At 40.0% G+C, this 17,540-nt stretch overlaps 1 protein-coding gene and 1 long non-coding RNA gene across 4 annotated transcripts in view; one reads left to right on the top strand and one right to left on the bottom strand.

The window, feature by feature from the left end:
• Positions 1-760, bottom strand: part of ARHGAP18 (Rho GTPase activating protein 18) — a 204,371-nt gene extending 203,611 nt beyond the window's left edge. For all 3 annotated transcript variants that reach the window (XM_081529110.1, XM_081529106.1, XM_081529109.1), the window contains exon 1: positions 590-760. In XM_081529110.1, the coding sequence (XP_081385236.1) occupies positions 590-633 (44 nt within the window). In that variant the 5' untranslated portion in view covers positions 634-760. The remainder of the gene's footprint in view (positions 1-589) is intronic.
• Positions 459-12,436, top strand: LOC145521103 (uncharacterized). The gene is made up of 2 exons (XR_014065108.1): positions 459-1,133; positions 10,310-12,436. It is a non-coding gene; the product is annotated as an uncharacterized LOC145521103 (long non-coding RNA).
• The last annotated feature ends 5,104 nt before the right edge of the window (positions 12,437-17,540 follow it).

Genomic DNA, 17,540 nt, shown 5'->3' on the forward strand with positions numbered 1-17,540 from the left:
TCAACACCCAAAGGACAAAAGGAATGCTAATTTTTTGTTTTTCTTTAAATTTGTGGGCTCCTATTTCTCAAGAGTAAACCCCCACCACTTGTTTTTGTTTTCACAAATAACCAGGTAACTGCATACAGTATGCACATGTCCTCTAGGCAACTTAAGTTCAATGCTGCTCAAAACTGATGTTCAACTTTAATATTATTAATTATCCTCTCAGCTGTAATTGAAATCATAACCATCCCGAAAAGACTACCAATTAAAATACTGTTTGCCTATATGGAAAGTAGCTCCCCTAGAATAACCCAGAAATCTTAAAAAAAAAAAAAAAAAGTACCTTAACCTCATCTTGCAAACAGAGGCTGAAATTTTACCAAGCAGGTCAGGGACAGGGTCAAGAATAACAGAGATCAAGAAAGAACACTAAAGCTTACTTTTAACCTCAACCCGAAAGGATTTTTTAAATCACACAAAAATTCTTTTTTCTCAGTCTTCGTTAAAAAACAAACTTTAGCAGTTAAAATACCTTTCCCAGTGTGGGTTTCGGAGCTAACAAATGCACAGAACAGAGAAAAGCACGCAAAGCCGCTCTCCTTACCTGAGATGAAAGCAGTGCACCAGCTTTGTTACTATTATAACCATCTTTCCCAGGTCAAGAGCGCGGAACGCCCGGGTGACAAGAAGTGAAGAAACAGCGACGAGGTTGAGCCGCCGCGGCGAGAACCTTCTCAGGACGCTGCTTCCCCAACACACCTCCTCTCTCTAGCTCGGAAGAGCAGTGGCTCGCACTCTCCTTTCACCGGGAACCGCGGCTTGTCATTTCCGCTGGATCACCCAGCAGCTGCTACGAGCCTCGGGTTGAAGCGCGGGCGCGAGGACCAGGAGCACGAGACTGCGCTGCGGGGCCGGGAGAGCGGCTGCAGCTGAGGCTCCGGCAGCCTCACGTTACTGGGCAGGGAAGGTCAGCTTTCCAGGAACCAGGTTCAGCTGCCGCACGAGCCCCTCGCCTCCCCGAGCTCCGTGTGAGCCAAAGACGGCTGCGAGGGGGGAGCGGCCCCAGCTATGGAGCGTGCTCGGCTCCGACGAGGGTCTTGCACGCGGTGACTTTTTGCCTGATCTGAGAACCAAGAGGTAGGCCAAAGGTGAGATTTAGTGGAGGTAATTTCTCCAGTAGGGAGATGAACTCCTCATCCTCCTTTGAAAGAAAGAAAGAAGGGAGGAAGGGAGGGAGGCCTCCTAAGATGTTCTTGGCCAAGATGAGCCAAATCAAGGGTGGGAGGGAGAGAGGGAGGGAATGGGGGTGGGTGGGAGGGAGGGAGTGGGGGTGGGTGGGTGGGAGGGAGTGGGGACTCTCCTAAGATGTTCTTTGCCAAAATGAGCCAAATCCAGAGTGAGGGGGGTGGGGGGAAGGGAGGTAGGTTGGGGGTATGGAAGTAGGAGGGAGGGGGGTGGGGAGATGAACGCACTGCACTGCACTTAGCACGTATTTTTGATTAGTAGGTTGATGGAGATGTTTGGATGCTATCAGTGATGTTTAGTCTTTAATGCTCTTCCTGCACCATTAGGTTGCCTCTGGGGTCAAGTACGTGGTCTAGGGAGTGAAGGGGTTTTAATCCTAGCAAATCACTGATTATCTCAAGGATTAGGTGTGGAATTGCCTATGTTTGAAAATCTAGACAGCTGTGCTATGAATTAATTGATCTCTACACAAGTGAAATCTGCCTACAGATAATTACTTTAAAAACAAGCGTTTTATAAATGTGCAATTTTAAAATTTAAATGTTAACCCGTATTATAATAACATTTTGAAATTTCAGTCTTTCAGATGGCAAGCTCAGTGAAAGCAGGGAATGTTGCTTATTCGTGAATCCTTTTACCTGGGCTTGGTGAATGGCAAACGCTCATAACTGCATGTGTGTGACAATGAACTGTGGGTTTGTTAGTTAATTTACAGATTAACTTTCAGGAAGCCTGAAGTTCTTGAATTTGGTGTGAATTTTATTCTAACGCAACCTCAACTTTGCGTTTTTAGTCCAATGACACTAATTTTTGTCATAAGTGTCCAAATGCATAAGCAAATTGGCTTTTAACTAGGATTTTCCTTTTGTGTTGCTGGGTGTTCTGTTTTCCTCTCTTTCAGGCCAAGAGGAGTCAAATCCAGAGCATATTCTCTCGGCTACTATTGATATCAGGGACATTGACTCTCTATGTTTGCAAATCACACCATTATTTAATTTTGAAAAACTACTAGCCAGTCAGTTCTGGCTAATAGACTAGCCAGTGGAGGGTGGAGGGTGAATCCAAAAGGATTTCATGGCTCAAGTGGAGCTATAACGTGAAAGCTGGGCCTGTGAGAGTCTGGACAGGAAATAGGGCTGAGCTGGGAGTCAGATGTTTCTTGAATCCTTGGTGCAGCCTTGACCTATTGATCCAATCCCTTAGGTCAGGAAAATTCTTTCTCCCCCTCTTCATCTCCCCCATATCTGTCTCTCTTCTCCATCTCTCTCTCTCCTTCTCTTCCTCTCTTTTCCCAGTCCTCCATTTTCTGACTACTTCCCACACTCCCTTTAAGACTCAGGTGCTGTTGGACTCTAGAGCCCGACCCCCTCACCCCTTCGATCCCCTCACCCCTCCAACCCCCTCACCCCACCCTCAGCCCCCTCATGCCCCATCCCCGACTTCCCCCACCCCCACCTCTCCAAAGCATATTTTTATCTCACACTTTCTGGATTGTCTTTAACTAAATCAGGCCCTACCTACCACCAGCTGTGAATTCCTAAAGATTAGGGACAACACTGGCAGTTCCCATCTATACAATTATATACAATTACTGGTCTTCACTTGTTTTCCGTTTAGATTAAGGCACAGGTGGGAGTCCTAATTGTGGTGACCAATTAGAAAACTGGTGGAGTTAATTTAGGGACATTTTCTAGTAGAAGTGATTCTAGTTGGATAAATTAAAATTTCAGTGTAACCAAATCAAATATTTCATAACTGGGAGGGAAGACACAGAACTTTTTGTGCAGACCTGATACATACAAATAATCAGGGTAGGGATGTTAATTTAATCCCTGCTTTGGCCACCTGATGCAAAGAGTCAACTCACTGGAAAAGACCCTGGTGCTGGGAAAGACTGAGGGCAGGAGGAGAAGGAGGCAACAGAGGATGAGATAGTTGGATGGCATCACTGACTCAATGGACATGAGTTTGAGCAAACTCCAGGAGATGGTGAAGGACAGGGAAGCCTGGTGTGCTGCAGTCCATGGGGTTGCAAAGAGTCAGACACAACTGAGCGACTGAACAGCAACAAATCCCTGCTTCTTGTTCCCAAATAGAAACAGAAGGGGAAGCAATTCTTCTCTTATCATGGGCCCTCTGGACCCACTCATTTTATTTCATAGCAAAGATTCCTTATACCGCCATCCTCATTCATCTCCTACAAATTTTTGCTATTCATTAATTTCAGTAAAGCTGATTCTCAAAGGTTACCTGGAGTATCCAAATCACCTGAGCCATGAATTTGTTTTGATGACAAAATCATAGCCATTGTTTCTTTGGCACTTTATGCTCTTCCAGGCACAGCTAAACTCTTTACAAAGATCGCATCGCATTGTCACACGAAGCATCTTTTAACGGTGCTTACCACAATCTCATATTTTGAACTTACAGTGTATAATAATATGTTTGCTGAGGAACAAAAGAAAACAGGCACAAACAAAAATTGGTCGTGGATATGGATAGAATATTATCACCTCTGATGATGAGACCAAGGCTTTGAGAGCTCAAGAAATAGAGTTATAGGTGGAACCAGATTTGAAGTCCATGTTGTCAAGTGTCAGAGTCCATCAGAGCTTCACCAGTGGAGACTGCAACCAGTCTTCCAGAACCCTGGGCCTTGCCATGATAGAGGAACCCAAAAGGAAGCAGAAAAGATTCCACCTTGAGAAGCTCAGAGTTGTAAAGAAGCCGAAACTGTACAAAGTGAAGAGTGGGGATGGAAAACGTGGGTCTTTAGTGAGTATCATTGAACTGACCTATTTACCCAATGCCTACCTTTACCTCACCTATTGGAATGTGAGCTAGTGAAATATGTTTGAAGTCACTTTATTGTTTTTGATTATTTAAAGGATACTGGAGTGGGTTGCCATTTCCTTCTCCACCACCAGGCCACCAGGGAAGCCCATGTCATATACAAAAGTCTCTTCCTTACTGAATGATAAACTCCTTAAAGGCAGGAATTGGGTTCATCTTTGTGTTTCACCGTATGTTTCTTGTTGTAGGATCTAAGTGGAGATTTGTCATGTTACTGAGCTGAATTCTACAATGTGCGACCTCAAACTTTTGTATTAGTAACTCCTTACCCAGGTAGCTCAGGCTTCCCCAGTGTCTCAATGGTAAAGGATCCATCTGCCAATGCAGGAGATGCGGGTTTGATCCCTGGGTTGGGGTTGGGAAGATCCCCTGGATATGGAAATGGCAACCCACTCCAGTATTCTTGCCTGGGAAATCCCATGGACAGAGGAACCTGATGGGCTACAGTCCATGTGGTCACAAAAGAGACACAACTTAGTGACTAAACAACAACAAACTCCTTATAAAATAATAAGGATAATGCCCTCCTCAATTCCATGAGAACTTGCTCTTGGAAGATGTAAAATGCTATTCCATGATTCATATTTTTTTAATTTTTAATAATTTTAAAAAGAATTAACTTAACCTCACTCCTGTGGGCCTATGTGTTTCCACACAGAGGTTCTATTCCATAACTTCAGAGTCCAGTGTCAGGCAATAAAGTTGAACATTGGCTGTTTAACACTCCCATTTTCCTCAAACTTAAGCGCCACAGACAATGAATTATCAAACTTTTGAGTTAAATTTTATAATATACTTCAATTCTTGACTGGGAAAATAATTTTCTCTTGCATGATATATGATTTCCTCAACATTCATTTTTAGGAGAGATGTGTTGACCTAAAACAAACAGACTGCCAGATATTTCTCCAGGAAAGATGGAATTTATTCAGTATCAGCAAGAATTGTTATGTATCATTGTTAATTTAGAGTCAATAATTATGGATAAGATCTAATAATAGCATTTATAAATTAGAGCCCGGCAAGGAGACGGAAAACCCAGAGTAATTTGAAAAGGGAAAGCTTAATATGAAGGATTATTCACTGTTTTCAGAGAAAACTGGTGAAAAGGGATCAAAAGAGTTCTAAAGAATACCCCACAGCTGAAGAAGTATCCAAGGAAGGAGACTCTTTCCAAGACTGTGACTCATTTCTCTGTGAGGTAGTTGCTGCCCAATGGATAATGGAGAGGTTTCCTGAGTGCTCAGGCCAGAACTGGTCCATCCTCAGCAAGCTGAGGTCATGAACAGTGGGGGCTGGGACTCCCGAGCTAGAAAGCTTCTGCAGTGATGCTAGTAGGCTGAGGCTACCTCGTAGGACACTGCCTGCTGGGGTACCCTGCTGGGAGGCTACCTGGGGAAGCTGCTGTTGAACTGGCTGGGCAGCTAGTTGAATACCGGCTGGACTTCCCAGAAAATTGCCAGGAAGTCACCTGTGAGAGGTATTGAACTCTCTGGGCACCCACAGAACCCCGCTGAATCCAGCCGTGAGGATGTGCCAATGAACTTGCAGATGTGTAGGTAGCCGGAGAGACTATAGAACACTCCAGAAGTTGCTTCCTGGAGACGGTAAGATGCCAGTTAACTCAGCTAGGATGACTCCAGAACTCACCTACAAATGGCTTTGGGAGGTACTGCTGCAGTTACTGCTGGAAATGCTATTGGGCCGAAAAGACTTCTACAGGAGTGCTGCTGAAACTCACTGAAGGTGAGTTCCACTGGATGTCCTGCATGTTAGCCCAACATTGCAGGAGAAAGAAGGCTGGAATGCACACAGGAACCAGGAAGAGGCAGCCCCACCTCCTGCAGTGTCCCTCTAGCGCCCTCTATTGACCAACTTTAATAGCATACCATCTGGAAAGAAATACTTCAGTGTCACAAGCAGGCAAAGAAGGATGGATTTGGAGTTGAGAATCAATAAATTAATAACTGGCACTGTGCTTTTGTCAAAATCACTACTTTATATTAAAATTATCTCTTTACTCATTTGTCTCTTCCACTAGCCGATGATATGCAAGGGTTTCAAAGGTAAGGAAAATCTTTATATTTGATGCATGGCATAGACTTCGGCACATATTATGTATTTAGTAAACATTTATCAAAATGTGGTACTACATTACATAAATATTGCATCCTGCACTGAAAGGCTCACTTGGTCTGACAAGCCCCAGGTATGCCCAAGTTTAGTTGGCATGAAGGGAGTTATTTCTGTTATTGTCATCATTTACACAAAGAAGGAAAATTGCCTTAGTGGCAGTTGACACATTGGATATCTGTAAAGTCACTATTTTCTAAAAATGAACTTATTTTAGTTCCTTGAAATTTTGCTTGAGGTTGACTGACAAAATCCTCCATGAATCACTAGGATTAAAAAAAAATCCCCCTTTTTTGAGAGGAAGAATATTCTACTCAGAAATATATTGAGGGAAAAAAAGCAAATGTACTAGTAAGCTGAAAGATGCCCGTTTCACAGATTTTAGTAAAATAGAAAAAATAGGAACGACTCATATATAACAGAAGTTGTGTGCTTCAGTATGCGTCAACAAGATGCATTTCTGTGACATTCTGACTTAAAGACTGAATTTCATCTCATGTCGAAGATATCTGCACTGAATGAGTTTGGAAGTTGAATAAAGAGATGGATTTATTTAGTTGATAATCAAGTATCAAGTCAATGCTTTGTATAGGATAGAAATCAAAGTATAGTTAAAATATAGACCTAGCTACTACAACAATGAGACCCCAAAAAAGATAGAAATCAATTTCTTTCTCATGCTACACCTGTGAGGTGGGCTCTGCTTCATAAAGTCTTTTGGGAAGGAACTCAGGTTTCTGCTTTTTTGTTGCTCGGCCATTACTTGAGATGTCATCTTGCCCCATAGTAGAAGACAGCTCACTGGCAAAAATTTAGCCCAAATTCTCCTGTAGCATTGGTTAGGGACAAGAGGAAGAAACAGCAGTTTTGGCCGTGGGTTTGTCCAAAGGTATGAATCATCTGTCCAAAGTGACTGTTTTTATCAAATCCAGTGGCAAAGCAAGGACATCTTTATTTTCCTGGAGCAGCCATCGTTTAAAATTTCGGTAAAGACACTCTATGCTAGTTTTGCCTTGAGCAGCACCTCTCAGTTCCAGCCCATAGAGAAGAGAGTGAAGGCAGAGGGTAATTCCTTCTGAAGGAAATGATGTTGAGGTTGTGCTTGCACTGAGACCCACTGACTGGAACATAGTCATGTAGTCACAACTTTCTGCAAGGTAAAGTGGGAAATATAGCCGCTAACTAGAAGGGGTTTTTGCTATCAAAAACAAGGAAGAATAGATACTGAAAGTTAGCAGTCTACTACACTAAGATACTCTATTCTGAGACAATTAAAATGTTTACTCAGTTTTAAGTACCTTTTATTTAGGACTATGTTGAATGTTCTGTAATAACATTGATTAATATTAGCTATAAAATAGTGTTAACTATCCTGAATATATTAAGTGCTTAGATAGAGGATCAATGTCAGCTCTCAGTTACCTTGCTTTATTAAATTTATATATAGGCTGCTAAAAAGATGATCATTCACCTTTAATAAATTGGTAGCTAATGTGCCAAGAAACAAGCAAACGCATGAAAAAATGGGGAGAGGAAAATGAAGTAAAGGAAATTTCTGGAGAAATATAGCAGAGTAGGAGCAGAGGTACAAAACTTAATTGAAAAGGCAAAAATTATTAAACAACAGCAAAAAGAATACCGATAGCCTTGGAGGAAGGACAGTAACATCATTAATGTTTGAAAATGTCATCTGGGATAAACCAGAGATATGAAGAGCAGGAGCAGAGATGCAAGTTGAAATCACACCGTGATGCACTCACTGAAGAGTGAAGTAATGACAGGAATAACCACAATTGAGAAGAAAGCATAAGATACTATATGACAATATTTTACAATACAGTACATATCGTGGGTTTGATCCCTGGATCAGGAAGATTCTCTCGAGGAGGAAATGGCAACCCACTCCAGTATTGTTGCCTAGAAAATTCTGTGGATATAGGATCATGGTGGGTGACAAGTCCATGGTGTTGCAAAGAGCCGGACACAACTGAGCACATGGGTATGTACGTTTTACAGTACTATGCAAACAAATTTGAAAAACTGAGTAAAATAGATGATCTTACAGAAATTTAAAAATAATTGACCCCAGAAGAGATATAAAACCTAAACAGATGAGCAACCTCATAAGAAACACAGGAAGTAATCAGAGAAACCTCAAATAAAAAGTTGTTTTGTGGATGACTTTTTTCAAATTTTCCTAGTATAGGGAATGTCAATGTAAATTGTTTCAGAGAGAAGAAGGAAGGTATCTGTATCAGTCAAGGTTCTCCAGAGAAACAGAACCAATAGTATGTGTACATTAGTCAGCTCAAGCTGCCATACCAGAATATCATAGACAGAACGGCCTAACCAATGGGAGGCTGGAAGGCAGAGACCAGGCTGCCAACAGGATCAGGTCTCGGTGAGGGCTCTCTTCTTAGTTTGCAGACAGCCCCCTTCTCACTGTGTTCTCACACCATAAAGAGAGCGAGTTCTCTGGTGTCTCTTCTTATAAGGGCACTAATCTCATCATGAGGGCTCCACCATCATGACCTCATCTAAACCTAATTACTTTCCAAAGGCCTCATCTTCAAATACCATCATATTGAGAGTTGGTGCTTAAACATACGAATTTGGGGGCTGCAATTTCAATCCACAGCGATTTGTGTGTGCATATTGAGAGAGAAAATATTAATCAAAAAATCCTAAAGAAAATATTAACATGTTGAATTTAACAGAGGTCAATATTAGGAAATAAGTTTAATTCCAAGAGTAGATTGAAGGACAAAAAAATAAACGTGCTTATTATGGTAGAGCCTAGTAGAACCATCTTTTCTGGTGAAAGGAACTGAGAGAAGAGGACCTTAGCCTGAGAACATGGGAGAAATCCCTGAACTAAGGGATCTGGAGAAGAGGACTCCTTAATTATATGTGTGACCAGACGCAAATCAAGATTACACCTGACCTGTGCATGTACAGAACAGACAAAAAGAAGTACAGCAGAGGCTTCGGGAACTGTATTATGATATAAAACAGTACCCAGTTCCCAGACTGGCACACAAAGGGTGCATGTGCAGGGCAGACACACATGGCATAGCAAAGCTTTGAAAACTGAACTGACAATGGAACCACAGCCCACAGATTGCAAGATAGAACTTTCAGTTTGAATGTTGACTGATTGCTAACATCAGTCAACATTATCCACGGGATTTTAACAGGATCCAGAGTCTCTAAACACAATATTCAAATGCCCATGGTACATTTGAATTTACAAAAATTTACCAGAAAAATATGACCACAACTTAAAGGAAAAGCTAATCAACAGATGCCAACCCTGAATCAACCAGATGTTGGAGTTATCAAAACTACTACTCAAGAGTCAAAGACTGGAATAGTGATGTATGCAACAAAGTGGATGAATCTCAGTTTTATATGTTACATATAAAATAGGGTATGTTTTCTGCGATTCCATTTATATGGCAGTCTAGAAGAGGCAAGACTACAGAGATGGTGAACAGAGCAGTGGTTGGCAGTGGTCAGGAGTATGGGAAAGGACGGACTGTAAAGGAGGGGCAGGATGGAATTTTTTGAGTGATGGAACTCTTCTGTTCCACCTTGATGGCAGTTTGACTCCACGTGTTTGTCAGTAACTAGAATGAACTTCTTGTGTAAATTAAAAGTAAATATTAAAAATACTCTAAAAACTTATTGAAAGAATAAGATTCTGAAGAATGATCTAACTACAACAATCCACCTATCTTACATAATAATATTGCCCAGTATTTTCATATCACCTTGGTTTTATAGCTATGAATTGGTCATCATATTTCTTATTCTTTTTTATATTCAACTTTTTTAAGATTTACCAATATGTAAAACGGTTTTTTTCCTTCTTGGCTTTCCTTCCTTTCTGCAATTACTCTTCTCCCTGAAATAGCGATACTTCCCTTAGTAGTTCATTCAGCAACATTTAACTAAATTTACTCGTTATTATCCTAATAACCCTTTAAATTGGCCTCATATTTGAATGATAGCTTATCTGGATATAATATCTAGATTCTCAGTTATTTTCTTATGAATATTATAACTACATTATTTCATTGTCTTCTTGCAGCTATTGATGCTATTTATGGTGAGAGTTGGACCATAAAGAAGGCTGAGCACTGAAGAATTGATGCTTTTGAACTGTGGTGATGGAGAAGACTCTCGAAAGTCCCTTGGACAGCAAAGAGATCAAACCAATCAATCCTAAAGGAAATCAACCCTGAATATTCATTGGAAGGACTGATACTGAAACTGAAGCTCCAATACTTTGGCCACCTGATGTGAAGAGCCAACTCACTGGAAAAGACCCTGATGCTAGGAGAAACTGAGGGCAGGAGGAGACGGGGGCGACAGAGGATGAGATGCTTGGATGGCATCACCAACTCAATGGACATGAATTTGAGCAAACTCCCGGAGATGGTGAAGTACAGGGAAACCTGGCATGCTGCAGTCCATGGGGTCTCAAAGAGTCAGACATAACTGAGCAACTGAACAACAGCAACAAATGCTACTTATAAGTCTGTATTTTTTTGTGCCTCATTGCTTAATATCTCCTTTTTATTTCTGAGATTCAGTAGTTTAAGCATGTATCTTTGCTATCTTCCAGACTTACTTGTTTTGACTTTGAATCTTAGATTCCTAACTTAATTAAGTTCTGGAGAGTTCTTTGTTTATGCATGCGTGCTCAGTTGCTTCAGTCATGCCTGACTCTTTGCAACCCTATGGACTGTAGCTCACCAGGATCTTCTGTCCATGGGATTTTCCAGGCAAGAATACTGAAGTTACCATTTCCTTCTCCAGAGGATCTTCCTGACCTAGAGATCGAACCCATGTCTTATGTGTCTCTTGTATTGGAAAGCAGGTTTTTAACCACTAGCGCCACCTGGGAAGCCCTCTTCTATGTTCATATCATTTACAAAATTTGCCTCTCTTCTATTCTCGCTAATGTCTACTCATGGTGTACCAGTTACACATATGTTGAACCTTCTCATTCTATCCTGCATGTCTGTTCATTTCTTTTTCACATTGTTTTTTTTTTTTTTTATCATATTGCCCATAGTTTTCTCAGTAAAATCTACCAATTCACTAACACTCTTTCTATATTCATATAATCTTAAGTTTAACATATTCAATAATTGTTAAATTATAGTGACTTTATTTCTTTTGGAGAAAGAAATGGCAGCCTACTCCAGTATTCTTGCCTGGAGAATCCCCATGGATAGAAGAGTCTGGCAGGCTACAGTCCACGGGGTCGCCAAGAGTCAGACACAACTTAGCAACTAAACCGCCAACCACCATATTCAATAACTGTTAAATTCTAGTGGCTGTATTTCTGTTCTACAAATTTCTTTTTTTCTTTTTAAAATTTGCTTGGCAATTTTCATAGTAACATATCTTTCTCATGTTCTTGTTTGTTTAGTTTATAGACTTTAATTATTTAACATGTTTATTTCATTGTGTCTGATAATCTTGTTCTTGGAGGTGGGGTCTGATCATACTTTTTTTCTCTGCTGATCTTTTTCATGGTAGATTTTTTTCCATGTATGTCTTAAAACTTTAGAATCTGAGCTTATCTTCCCAGGATTTATGTGTGGTAATCCTATGTGGTTTGATATAAGGTATCCTAGGATTGTAACTAGTCTAGGTCCATATTTATGTTAATTTATTGGTATGTAGTTTGCAGACTTACAGTGATGATGTCAATTCAAACCTCAAAATTGTGTGATCAGGTCTATGATCATAAATTTACAACAAATTACTAACTTTTTTTAACAAAAGCCTTGGCTGAGACCAAAAGTTTTCCTTGTCACTTCCTATGTTAGGGACAGATAACTTTTAGTTTACCTTTTCCATATGTGTAAATAATTTCTGACTGCCTATCTTTTTGTAGGCTCAGTTCCCTACATGCCATTTCAGCATGGATTTATGCTCAGTTAATTTCCAAGCTTCTGGTTCATCAGGATTCACAAACCCCTCTTTGAAAGACATTCTTTTTTTATTCAGTTTCCTTTCTTTTCTTTTTGTCCCCTGGAGACTTCCCCCACTTTCTTGTGAGTGTAGCTGTGTATGTTAAAATGATGTTTGCTTTCATTTATAATTTCTGTAATTTTGCATTGAAAAGCTTTTAGTTACTGTCCTATTTTCAGAAAACCTTTTCTTTTTTAAGATGATATTAAACCACATTAATTTGTCCACAGCTTTACAAACTCTTTAAAATATTTTGGTATTAATTTTGAAGGTATTTTAATAACTTCAAATCAGGACAAAATTATACAACATGGCCAATAAATGGTTCATGTGAAAAGACCAAAACCCTCGATTAATAAACAATGTAGCAATCTAGGATTTTTGCAACCAGTTTCTTTTAAAGAAAACTGAATATGGAAATAGAGTGATATGATTGTGTAAATAACTTGAATTCTTCTCAGGCGAAATCCTCTATTATGAGATCTTAGTTCTAACAAGGTAACTGGCATAGAAATTCGAAGGTCTAGTGTGCAAATTAATGGTTCTGGATGTTTGCTGTTCATCAGTTCTTAGAGACATAAAAATGATTTAGCTCAGTGTTGGCAGGGCTGCAAGGAAAAGGGTAAATGCGTTTATGGCTGATGGTAATATAAATGGGTGCCATTTTTCTAACGATCAAGAATGTAATATGTAACAAGATCTTAAAAATACATTTATATTATGTGGCAAAAGAATGCTACTCCTGACTATATGTCTTTCTCCTATTTTCTTAGAAGTGTTCAGTGGTGTCTATGTGTAAAAATCAGAAATCTATATGCATTAAAAACATAAAATTCAGTAGAACCTAATTACTTTTATTAATAAAATTGATGTAATTTTTAAATGAGTAAAACTTATTATATCAATTTTATTAATAAAAATAATTAGGTTCTACTGAATTTCATAGAAATTCTACTGAATTTTTTAGTGCATTTATTATACATTGCTGATTTGTCCACACAGATACCACTGAACACTTCTATGAAAATAGAAGAAAGATATATAATTCAGGAGTAGGATTCTTTGGTCAGATGATATAAATGTATTTTTAAGATCTTGTTACATGTTACCTTATTGATGGTTAGAAAAATGGCACCCATTTATATTACCATCAGTCATAAAAGCATTTATTAATAAAATTGATGTAACTTTTAAATGAGTAGAACTTAAAAACATGACAATTGCAGATAAAGTAAAAAAGGGAGATAGTTTACTGGCCCTCATTATCATGACCTGGCCTTTTCCCTTTCTTAAAAAAATATGTAATCTGATTTCTATGATTTTTGTTTGACTGAAATGATAAGTATTATAGCTCATTTACTGAACACTTACAAGATTAGCACATATCTCTAATTATTCATTAACAGATGTTAAAATAAACTCTAAAGTAGGTGAAATGAGATAACCATTTATTAAGGCATCATGTGCTAAACAGTAAACAAGGCAAGATAGTCATGATAAAGTAATAGATTATAACAGCAACTGATATTTTATTGTTATGATTCCAAAGACAAATTGTCCTCAAACTGAGGTGACCTGTGGTCCTATGTCAAGAATTGCCCTGCACCTACAGGTGAGAGTTTTCTGGTACCTCCGAGTGTCCTTCAAGTTACAATTTCTTTCCATCTAAATTCATGTGTAACAACAGGGAAAGAGAATGAGTTTCACAAAGATATTTAGGGCACATTTCCTTCAGGCTCTTGAGAACTAGTACCTAGAATATAACTTGCAAATAAAGCACAGAAACACTGACTTGAGATGACTCAGAGTTTCTTGTAGTAATTAAGAGAATTCCCATCCAAAAGAAAACACAGTTGTAGCACTTTCTTTTCCCGTACACATTGTATCGATGCTACCTTTTTAGGTGTGAATCCTTGTATGGAGCAGTAGGGTACATATTATGATTACTATTAACACAACTGAACACACACACACACACGTGATTACTATCACTATTACTACTACTATGTGCTGCGCCGTGCTGTCGCTTCAGTTGTGTCCAACTGTGTGCGATCCCATGAACTGCAGCCCGCCAGGCTCCTCTGTCCATGGGATTCTCCAGGCAAGAATACTGGAGTGGGTTGCCATGCCCTTCTCCAGGGGATCTTCCCGACCCTGGGATCCAACCCACGTCTCTTACCTCTCCTGCATTGGCAGGCAAGTTCTTTGCCACTAGTGCCACCTGGAAAGCCCTACTATACTACAACAACAACTACTATTATTACTGTTATTGTTATAGTTATTGAGGTGTGCACTGAAATCCAAACTAGGCTTTCCCTGTCTGGAGTTTGGATCTGCAGTGGCGCTATAACACATAGGAAAGGAAGCCCTATGAGTCATTTCAGATACAGATGTCCCTGAATTCCCACTAAAATGCATTATTAGTATCTGTTTCCAGGAGCACATATCTTCCTTCATAAATACTTTCCAGATGTGTTCCTCTTATTTGTAATATAAAAATACACTCATTTCCAAAAAAAAAAAACTATAAATAGTGTAACATTTTAACTAAAAATGATCTAGTACTACAATTTATTAAAAACTCAAAATGTAAAACCAGCTATAGACACAATCTGTAACTATCACACACCCCTCCAAATTAGATGTATGACCCTTTTTGCAACGGAATGCAAATACTTAACCCATTCTGCAACTTGAGTCTCAGCACATTCTCTCTCCCCATCTAACAAGCTTGCCATACATCCTGTAACTTTGTCCCTGTGTTTCTCAATCAGTTTCATCTCTCCTGACTCAGAACTTTGGCACACCTTTATATTTTTGTGTCATAACCTTGTATTGATTTATTATGTTCTCCTTAGAGTTACTCCTCCAAGTTCAGGCTAGCCCTCTACTATACTTTTCCTAACCACAAGTGGCATTTGTCATTCAGTAAACTGAAGGACTAATCTAATATCTACATAAGAAGCCATCAAATGCACTGCTACGTTCCACATAGCTGGGCAACTGTTTCTTACCCACACAGGAAAAGACAGCAGGCTTGCTTCCATACCCAGGTGTGGAAGTCTGGAAGAAGGTGTGACCTCTGAAAAATGGGCCAGTTAGAAGATGTAGGTGGACTGGGTACTGAAGCCTGAAGATTTTATTCTCCACTCCTAGGATTCTGAAAGCCATTTTTCAAAACCAATGAAGATCATTTATTATAAAACCTTGGAACTTTCCTTATAAGGTAGAATGTGCAATCACTTAACAGGACAGAATAAGAACAGGTGCCTCCACCCCTATCCTCATCTTTCATGGCACAAGCAAAACTGGATGGAGCCTTAGCCTCCCAACCTCCAGCACTCCTGTAAGCCATGCCAGCCCCATCTTGGGTTTGCCCAGAGCAGTCATCTGGATCAGGGATTCTGACCCGCCCCAGCCTTGAATGGAGTGCCTCCAGGCCCACGCGGAATTTAGCGGTGGTCCAGTCCCAGCTCTGGCTTGACTTCTTGATTTCCTTTCTTCCTAAAGCAGGAAAGTGGAATGGTTTTCTTTAGGAAATTTCTGAGGCCCGGGGAAAATCCTAGAAATACCAACATCAGAGGTCCAACAATTAAGTGGCCTAGTCAGATCACCTGGTGATGAATCTCACAGTTAACACACTTCACTCATGGACCCAGAGCTTCCAATCACCCCTCCCTCTTCAGTACACACAGAAAAGCAGGTATTAACAGGCATCTCAGAAGGCCCTCTAATATGAAAGATATAGACCCTAAAAAAGTAAGAAAGAAAGAAAAACAGAAAGAAGCCACTTAGGAGAGAAATATATTAAATAGGAAGAAAGAAAAAAAAGTCTGCCATTAATATCTTCAACTGTGAATAGTTTTATATAGTTTTAATAATGTATAACATTGAATGCCAATCCAACATATCAAGCCAAAATTATGATACAACTATATTGGGAAAAGGGTGGTACACACACACACACACACACACACACACACACACACACACACACAGAAGGAAAGGGAGTTAGGTCCTCACCCTTTCCAGTGGAAAGTCAATAGAAAATGCTTAACATTGAAAAAATATAATAATACAGCTTATTATTTAGTAGCTAAATACCTAGGCTTCCCTGGTGGTTCAGTGGTAAAGAATCTGCCTGCCAGTGCAGGTGATACAGGTTCAATCCCTGGGTCAGGAAGACCCCCTGGAGACAGAAATGGCAACCCACTCCAGTATTGGAGAATCCCCATGGAGAGAAAGCCTCACGGGCTACAGTCCATGGGGTTCCAAAAAGTCAGACACACTTAGCGTCTGAGCACAAGCACCTAAATTATCAGCTAAAATTGCTGATGATTGCTCCCTCTAGGGAAATGAAGGAAGGATCAGTAGGAGACTAGTGTTGTTTTTCTTAACAAATTTTGTGAAATCTTTTGCTATTTTATGTAGATGTATAACCTCAACATTTTTTTTTTAATTTAAAAAGGGAAAGAGATAAAAAGGAGCCCAAAATGGGCATATCATTTAGAAAACTTTTTTGAAGTCTATGCAAAAATGATGATGTCTTGAATTAGGATCATGGTAGAGGAAATTAAAAGACCTGGACAGATGAACTATTTAATTGATTTCTGGCATTGTGGTCAGAAAAGATGCTTTGATATGCTTTCAACAGATAAACTGTGAAGTCACTGGATCTGAAAATAACTTAGAAGTGGATATCTAGTTGGAGAAGGCAATGGCACCCCACTCCAGTACTCTTGCCTGGAAAATCCCATGGACGGAGGAGCCTGGTAGGCTACAGTCCATGGGGTCGCTAAGAGTCGGACACGACTGAGCGACTTCACTTTCACTTTTCCCTTTCATGCACTGGAGAAGGAACTGGCAACCCACTCCAGTATTCTCGCCTGGAGAATCCCAGGGACGGCGGAGCCTGGTGGGCTGCCGTCTATGGGGTCGCACAGAGTCAGACACGACTGAAGCGACTTAGCAACAGCAGCAGCAGCAGAATATCTAGTTGGAGAGCATGAGGCATCCAGGATAACCACTAGGTATCTAGCTCGAGCTAGTGGCTAGATGGTGGTGCCATTTGCTGAAGGAGAGAATCAAGGGGGCGGAGCAAGTTTTAGGGGAGAAAATACTGAGTTCATTTTATTTATTTATTGGTCATGCCATGTGGCATATGGGATCTTAGTTCCCCAACCGGTTATCCAACCCATGCCCCTATACTGGAAGCATGAAGTCTTAACCACTGTCCCAAGGGAGTCCTGAGTTCACTTTTAGGACTGTTTCATTTAATTTGCTTATGTGCGTGCTTAGTCACTCAGTCGTGTCCAACTCTTTGTGACCCTTTG

The sequence above is a fragment of the Giraffa tippelskirchi genome, chromosome 9 (genome assembly GCF_054371585.1).
Source record: "Giraffa tippelskirchi isolate mGirTip1 chromosome 9, T2T-mGirTip1v1.2.pri, whole genome shotgun sequence".
Taxonomy (NCBI): Eukaryota; Metazoa; Chordata; class Mammalia; order Artiodactyla; family Giraffidae; genus Giraffa; species Giraffa tippelskirchi.